This window comes from Gobio gobio (assembly GCF_949357685.1).
Source record: "Gobio gobio genome assembly, chromosome: 4".
In the NCBI taxonomy this organism is placed as follows: Eukaryota; Metazoa; Chordata; class Actinopteri; order Cypriniformes; family Gobionidae; genus Gobio; species Gobio gobio.
In genome coordinates, this window is record NC_137100.1 from 24,447,813 (window position 1) to 24,456,813 (window position 9,001).

The 9,001-nt window shown below is 39.7% G+C and overlaps 1 protein-coding gene across 3 annotated transcripts; it reads left to right on the forward strand.

Annotated features, from left to right (window-relative positions):
• Nucleotides 1-31: 31 nt before the first annotated feature.
• On the forward strand, nt 32-8,750 carry LOC307124757 (myogenesis-regulating glycosidase). Of its 3 annotated transcripts, XM_079814201.1 has the most exons (4): nt 32-282; nt 1,157-1,567; nt 1,658-3,437; nt 7,565-8,750. In XM_079814201.1, the coding sequence occupies exons 2-3, from the start codon at nt 1,287-1,289 to the stop codon at nt 3,429-3,431; spliced, it is 2,055 nt and encodes a 684-aa protein (XP_079670327.1). In that variant the 5' UTR covers nt 32-282; nt 1,157-1,286; the 3' UTR covers nt 3,432-3,437; nt 7,565-8,750. The 3 variants fall into 3 exon arrangements, with proteins under 3 accessions (XP_079670327.1, XP_079670326.1, XP_079670325.1); XM_079814200.1 differs by lacking the exon at nt 7,565-8,750 and having other exon boundaries at nt 1,658-3,792; XM_079814199.1 differs by lacking the exon at nt 7,565-8,750 and having other exon boundaries at nt 1,259-1,567; nt 1,658-3,792.
• Nucleotides 8,751-9,001: the final 251 nt, after the last annotated feature.

A 9,001-nucleotide genomic window follows, 5' to 3' on the forward strand; every position in this document is an offset into this window, starting at 1 on the left:
ACCCATGATTCACACAAAACAGGTCGAACTTGCTTTTGTGTTGATGAACGTTCAAGCAAGAGCTTTTTGACCGACGTGCAGTCGTAATGTCGTTATCAGAGTAAGGTTATTTCTTAAAACACTTTTATGATTTTCCTTACAAGTTAAGTTCGTTGTTGTGAGTAACCCGTTTCAGGAGATGTTCGTGAATCCTCAGACGTCAAGGCGACTACATTCACATATTCATGGTTTTGTATTTTTGTTGCTTATTTCCTTCCGAATGATCTCATCTGGATACAAAATGTAAGTAACTGGTGAACATATATTGCTTATTACATTTATTTAAGATGTCATAACATAAAAAATAAATATGTGTGCTCTCTCAAGTGAATAGCCTACCTCAAAAACGGGAATGAACGTGAAATATCATCTGCAAGACACTTAATCAATAGTTATCTATCAGCAGTGTTACTTTACTTTAATCTGTCAAGTGATGTGTCATAGAGCACTTGTCATGTTGATTTTTTTCTGTGATTAGTGCTATAAGAGTGATAAGGATGAATCTGCTAAACTGGAGCTAATTCCCACAATCACACAACATTGAAATTGTAATCACACTGGTTTAAATTATAGTAGATACTTTTATTCTGGTGCACATGTCCATCAAATCCATAGAGTGTGCCTTTTACAGAACATCACAACCCTGTATTGGAAATGGTATGTTCAATACATTGCCTAGAGGACTGTTCAGCTGCTGTAGTGTAACAACAGTCTGCTTTTGTGTCTAACAGATGTTTAGAATTGTGGATTTTCCCATGCAGTTTATCAAGTCTACAAGGGATAGTTCAACCAAAAAGGAAAATTCCTTCATCATTTACTCGCCCTCATGTCGTTCCAAACCAGCATTACTTTTTTCTTCTGCAGAATACAAATGAAGATATTTTGTAGAATATTGCTAACTACACTTTTTGTTACCATTGAATTTCATTGGACAATAAGCCATTTCTCAGAATCTTCTTTTATGTTCAACATAAGAAAGAAAGACAGATTTGGAACTTGAGGGATGATTAAATGTTGATGACCCTGTACTATATTATACCACTTTCAAACGTATTTTTGCATGAGAAAAGTACTGCATATTTTACATATTCCTTGTAAATTGTCTCAATATGTCTAGGCATGGCAATTTTCAAGTTGTCCTGGCTGGCTGCTGCTTCAACCATGCGCAGCACACCTAAAACAGTCTGCTTTCTGCTCATAAGTTCGAAACATTTTTCAGAAGGCTGTGTGCAGAGAGTGTTGTGAAGATGTACCAGATTGTATCAGCAACTGTTGGAGATATTGGCATCGGTGCCATGAGCTGTTACTCGCCACCTAAGCGGAATAGAGTTAGCAGACCAAGCCGCTCGCTGATAACAGCAAGTTCGCTTGGAGTCATACTGGTTCTTAGTGCCATGGTAGCATGGTGCTACTACTACGCTTCTCTTCAAAAGGCCAACCGTCTGACGACTGAACGATTAGACCTTAACAAAGACGGTTTTGTCATCCGAAACCAAGCTGGTGTTGTCATTTTCAAAATGGCATTCAGGTATTATTATTATTTTTAAATGTTGTTGTCTATGCTTGTATTTACATACTTCTGATTATAAGTCACAGTGTTTCTCATTGTCCATTTTAGGTCTGGAACCCTTGATCTGGACTCATGTTCAAAAGAGGGACAGATTCTCACCTGCGACAAATCGATTGCGGGGAATATAAATTTCTTCATAGAAGCAGTAAAGCCTAAAGACACAGTTGAGTGCTATCGTGTGCGCTGGGACGAGCTAGAGGAGCACCGGGTGGTTGAGCACGTCATGTCCTGCAGCGGATCACATTGGTACGGTGGAGCGGAGACTTGGTCGCAGCATTGGCCAATAGTTGTAAAAGGACAGCAAACACCCAAACCTTTCATTACAGGTGATATCCGTTATAATCATCAAGCGTTTGGTGGTATCTTAGAGCGCTACTGGCTTTCTTCCAATGCTACAGCCATAAAAATTAACAATTCTGTTCCTTTTCATCTTGGCTGGGATGAAACAAACAGAACTCTGTGGTTCCAAGCTCGATACGATGACAGCCCTTATAGGCCAGACCCTGGTAGTCCCCAACATGTGACACTCAGCTATCGTGTATGTGTCGGTCTTGACGTCACCTCTATACACAAGTACATGGTACGCCGGTATTTCAACAAGCCCAACAAGGTTCCCTCAGAAGTTGTCTTCAGACAACCGATGTGGTCTACAAGAGCTCTAGAAGAAGTCAACCAAGAAAAGATTTTGAAATATGCATCTGACATACAAAAAAATGGCTTCAACTGCAGTCACCTGGAGCTGTACGACAGATTTACTAGTGGCTATGGGGACTTTGAGTTGGATCCAATCAAGTTCCCCAATGCTTCAGCCATGTTTCAAAAACTAAGGGAAGATGGCTTCCAGGTAACCCTGTGGACTCATCCATTTGTCAACTATAATTCTGTCAATTTTGGTGTTGGAGTAGAACGAGGACTGTTTGTACGAGTGCCTGATAGCCAGCTTCCTGCGTTGGTGCGTTGGTGGAATGGTATAGCTGGAATTTTGGATTTCACGAATCCAGAAGCTCGGGACTGGTATGCCTTGAAACTCCGCACCCTCAAGAACAAGTATGCAGTGGCATCTTTCAAGTTTGATGCAGGAGAAACAAGTTACTTACCCCATCAGTTCAGTACCTTTGCTCCTTTGCAGGATCCCAGTACTTTTACGCGGCGCTACACTGAGATGGCAATACCGTTCAATGACCGTGCAGAGCTGCGGTCGGGCTATCAATCTCAAAACATCTCCTGCTTCTTCAGAATTATTGACCGTGACTCTCTGTGGGGATACACCCTAGGCCTCAAATCTATAATCCCAACTGTACTTACTATCAGCATTCTAGGCTACCAGTTTGTTCTGCCAGACATAATAGGTGGAAATGCATATTCAAACCTCACTGGATTTCCAGATCGTGAGCTGTACATCCGTTGGCTAGAGCTCTCAGCTTTCATGCCAGCCATGCAGTTCTCACTTCCGCCATGGCACTATGATGATGAGGTGGTGAATATCGCCAAGAAGTTCATTGCTCTCCACAAGTCTCTTGTAGCCCCTCGGGTTCTGGAGCTTGCTGGGGAAGTGCTGTACACTGGGGATCCCATCATTCGTCCTCTTTGGTGGATTGCTACAGATGATGAAGCAGCTTACAAAATTGACTCTCAGTTCCTCATAGGAGATGACCTTCTGGTGGCTCCTGTACTTGAACCTGGCAAGCAAGAAAGAGATATATATCTTCCTGCAGGCAGATGGAGAAGTTACAAGGGAGAGTATTTTGACAAAGGCCCCATATGCCTTACTGATTACCCTGTGGACTTGGATGAGGTTGCTTACTTTGTGTGGTCAGGATAATTGCAAGTAGGTTGGGGATGGACACAAACAAAACCTCAAGACTGCTGAATACTGATCTGCCCATACTATAAATTATTTGCACAATAATGTGTCTTATAAGTAAAATTAAAAAATGTTATGCTAATAGGATGACCAAGGTTTATGTTATACTTTATCCTTATGTTGATATTACATAATGCTCGAGAAACAGGCTCCTCAGAAAATAGGCTACCCACCTGTCATGAAATTTTAATTCATTGACTGTACTCAAGTAAAAGTACAAGTAATTATAGAAATATTTACTTAAGTAAAAGTAACAGCCACGCCTCATCTGTATGTAAGTAATCTGCTCTTTTTTTCTGCTTAGTAAAGCACATTCCACAAACATTGCTGTCCAACTGTATGTTTACTAGAGATATAACACCACATATAGAAAATTATTCACAATATGAGTGCACTTATCCACAAAACTGTGTGTAACGTAAACTGACTGTCATAAAACTGACGTTACTGCCATTTATATGATAGCCTGAGGTGCCTCACTTGATCCAAGTTAGCTGTTACACTTTTTCCAGTGGTACGAGCCACAGACCTTCTCATCTCACCATAATAAGATAATCTCTGGCGAAATTGTCTAAATTGGTTTGCGAATCAGTTCGAATTATTTGTTCAGTTTCCTGCACACACTAAATCATCTGAAGCGGTTTCTCTCGGAGTCGTAACAGGAAATTTAAGAACATCAAGAGAGTTGGATGAAGTGGCCGTGGACCTAAAGTCAATTAAAAGCAAATCTGCAAATGCATATCCTATTGTTTTCCGGCGATGAAGATCTTTATTAGTTGAACATCTGCGTATGCAGTCTGTGAACGATTCCACAGGTATAGCTACATTCGATTTCAGTTCATACATTTTACAACCAAATTTATTTACTTTTACTTTAGTAAATATTTCGGTAACACTTTAGAATAATGGTCCGTCATTAATAGGTAACTATATGCAGGAAGTAGTGCAGGACTAATGAGTAGTACTACATTAACACTTCAGCTACTACTATTAAAGGAACACGCCAACTTTTTGGGACTTTGGCTTATTAACTGTATTCCCCAGAGTTAGATAAGTCCATACATACCATTCTCATCTCCGTGCGTGCCATAACTCTGTCTGACGCACCCACCGCTAGCCTAGCTTAGCACAAAGACTGGAGGTAAACGGCTCCAGCTAGCCTACTGATCAATAAAAATAACGCCAACATTTTCCTATTTACATGTGATGTGTATAGTCAAAGCGTGTACAAATAACAAGGTTACATGAGACACAGCCTTCTTATAAACGTATACATACTGGGGACTATATTCTCAGAAGGCGCAGCACTGCTCTAGTTCTGCGGAGTGCGGAGGGATTTGCTCGCAGCACCTGAGAAATTCTGCAGTGAGGAGCAGAGTTCGCTCAGAGTTGGAGTAATAGAGTCAGCAATTACTAGATATTTTACAATCATGGGTGTTCGCTGTATTGTAAAGAACTGAGACAAAAAACAGGGGAGACCAGGTAATACAATGATATTTCATAGAATTCCAATCCAAAACGCTGACCTGATGAATCGATGGCTACTTGCTCTGGATATAGATCCAAACACACCTGTAGCCATCATCAAGCACCATCGCGTTTGTTCTGAACATTTCACAGAGGACGACTATTTTGAAAAAATTGACTTTGCCTCACGGACCATGAAATGTGTGCTGAAGGATACGGCCATCCCATCGATAGCGCAGACGGGACAAAGCGGATCACCCGCGGCTGCGGTAATTGTTCCGTTATGTTTTTAGATGAGTAGCCTACTGTAACAGTACCATTAGCTAGATCTAATCTAACGTTTGTGACACTGTTACATGAATAGGGTGGTCACTACTGTATTGCAGTTTTTCCCGTGTTCCATGTATCCCCTGTAATGTTAGTATTGTGCTGTCACGACTGTGACCGTAACAAATGAGCGGTGCGAGAGGTCTCTGGACTGTAGCATTTACCTTGCTAATGAATTGGAGGGGGGATGGGCAGTTTTAATTTTTGTCTGTGGGTTCATTGTGCAAAAACAGCTACCTAGTCAAGCAATATGTATACGTTTATAAGATGCCTGTGTCTCATGTAACCTTGTTATTTGTACACGCTGTGACTATGCACATCACAACATGTAAATAGGAAAATGTTGGGTTATTTTGTCACTTATTGAGCAGTAGGCTAGCGGGAGCCGTTTACCTCCAGTCTTTGTGCTAAGCTAGGCTAGCTGGGGGGGGGGGGGGGGGGGTGCGTCAGACATCTAACTCTGGGGAATACAGTTAATAAATACAAAGTCCCAAAAAGTTGGCGTGTTCCTTTAACCCCTTAACTGTCAACCCCCCCCCCCTTGAGAATACATTTTATGACCACATTGAGAGTAAAACATTTTTAATGTTGTGATTAGTAATTAATTAGTCATTCTTTATAATTTGTCATAGTTACCTATTAGTTCTTAGTGATGCCAATCCCATTCAGTAATTATTGATTACCTAATAAGGAACTATCTTAGTCCTAAATTTGATATTACTTACTGATTAGTTAGGCTTGTTTCTATTTTAGTTAATAGTAGTAGCTGAAGTGTTAATGTTGTACTACTCATTAGTCCTGCATTACTTCCTGCATAGTTACCTATTAATGACAAACCATTATTCTAAAGTGTTACCAATATTTCTATAATTACTTGTACTTTAATTCAATAGTTTTTTGATACTCTACCCACCTCTGCTGGTCAATACAGTGGGCATAAAACCACATAAGATTAGATTTATATCTGTTCATTAAAAAACAGCGTTAATGGGTATACATTAGCAATGATACTATAGGACTCATTTTACAGCATTTATGATGCTGATTTAATGCATTTTAATGAATACAGAGAAAATGAGTAACTTTTTTAAAATTATAAATATTGTATTATATTGTTGTTAAAAATTATAATAATGGTGTGTTCTCAGTATGGCTTTCAGGTTTCAACAAATAAATTAGACTTGAATTGTAATGATTTATGACTGTTGGGCCTAATAATGATATAACACTTTTTAATGAATGAAGGTAAACCAAATATAAATATTTCTATAGCTTCAAGACTTAAACAATTCAATTATAATTGCATTTTTAGTGACAATACGTGACATTCCCTACTCTGCCCTCTCTTAAATAACATTTTTATCAAGGTAAAATCTACATCGTTCCCATCTACAGTATTGTTTAGTGTAAAGCATGTTGAATATTTGCGAACAGGCTTTCGATTAATTAAATGTTAAGCTATTTCCTCACAAAAGTGGTTTATGCAGCATAGTGAAGCCTCTCCTCCATTGATAACCATTAAAAAATGTCCTTCCCTGCGTACCACCAAAGCCGGAGCGTTAGATTTAGCCGTTACGCTTTTTTGGCTACAGGTTGCAGGCTCGCCTTCCAGTGGCTTTGGTTTTGCCAACTTGTTTGATCAAGTCTTTGAACAGAATCGACTCAAAAGAGTGATTTGATTGTGAATAGGGCATCGCACTGCGCATTTCTTAACATTCAAATAAAATAACGAGAGGAGCGTTGCCCAGTGTAATGCAGTAAAAGTAAAAAAAAATGTCATTAGAAATGTACTTGAGTTAAAGTAAAAGTACCCACATTTAAATCTACTCTTAAAAAAATTGTGAAGTAAATGTAACAGAGTAAATGTAGTTCGTTACTAACACCTTCGGTGCAAAGCATGAATTTTCTGAGGTCTAGTGATCATTATTATGATTTTTCATCATTGTAATGTACATTAAATATCAGTACATTTTTGGTTTATAGAAAAAAAACTGTGAAAGCAACATGGTGAACTTATTTTGTACCTTATTCATGACACTGTAGTGGCACAACATTTTGTATGTTTGTTTGTTTGTAATGTATTCTACGATTTTGTAGCATTCATTTATTATAATATTTTAGGATTTCTTGCTCCAAACTGTCATAATTTACCTTTTATATTGATCATTGATCAAGTAAATTTATGAATTGAATACATGTAAATGTTTAGGCATATATACACTATATTGCCAAAAGTTTTGGGAAGCCTGCCTTTACATGCGAATGAACTTTAATGACATCCCTTTCTTAATCCATAGGGTTTAATATGGAGTTGGCCCCCTCTCTGCAGCTATAACAGCTTCAACTCTGCTGGGAAGGCTTTCCACAAGGTTTAGGAGTGTGTTTATGGGAATTTTTGACCATTCTTCTAGAAGCGCATTTGTGAGGTCAGGCACTGATGTTGGACGAGAAGGCCAGGCTCGCAGTCTCCTCTCTAATTCATCCCAAAGGTGTTCTATCAGGTTGAGGTCAGGACTCATCCATGTCTTTATGGACCTTGCTTTGTGCTCTGGTGTGCAGTCATGTTGGAACAGGAAGGGGCCATCCCCAAACTATTCCCACAAAGTTGGGAGCATGAAATTGTTCAAAATGTCTTGGTATGCTAAAGCATTAAGAGTTCCTTTCACTGGAACTAAGGGGCCAAGCTCAACCCCTGAAAAACAACCTCACACCATAACCCCCCTCCACCAAACTTTACACTTGGCACGATGCAGTCAGGCAAGTACCGTTCTCCTGGCAACCACCAAACCCAGACTCGTCTATCGGATTGCCAAACAGAGAAGTGTGATTCATCACTCCAGAGAACACGTCTCCACTGCTCTAGAGTCCAGTGGTGGCGTGCTTTACACCACTGGATCCGACGCTTTGCATTGCACTTGGTGATGTAAGGCTTGGATGCAGCTGCTCGGCCATGGAAACCCACTCCATGAACTTTTGAGCTAATCTGAAGGCCTCACAAAGTTTGGAGATCTGTAGCTATTGACTCGGCAGAAAGTTGGCGACTTCTGCACACTTTGCGCCTCAGCATGCGCTGACTCTGTGTTTTTACATGGCCTACCACTTCGTGGCTGAGTTGATGTTGTTCCCAATTGCTTTCACTTTGTTATAATACCACTAACAGTTGACCATGGAATATTGAGTATTGAGGAAACTTCATGAATGGACTTAATGCACAGGTGGAAACCTATCACAGTACCACGCTTGAATTCAATGAGCTCCTGAGAGCGACCCATTCTTTCACAAATGTTTGTAGAAGCAGTCCACATACCTAGGGGCTTGATTTTATACTCCTGTGGCCATGGATGTGATTGGATCACCCGAATTCAATGATTTGGAGGGGTGTCCCAATACTTTTGGCAATATAGTGTATGTTAATCCACACGCAAATGTGTAAACTTGCAAATTGTAAATTGATAATTTATTGGAAATAAATGATAAACCAGGAAAAGCTTTATTATTTTATTATACAGTGATTGCTTTATTACATGGTAATGACTACAATACTTTTGATAACTCACCTTAATGAACTTGAACAATGGACATGGAAGCCAAAGTAAAGGTCCCTTTCTTACAAGAAGGGGAATTATTTCAGATGGTAGAGCGCTCGCTTAGCATGCGAGAGGTAGCGGGATTGATGCCCGCTTTCTCCAAGTGAGGCTTTTTCTTAAATAAACCATATCCTAATTATAGTTTGG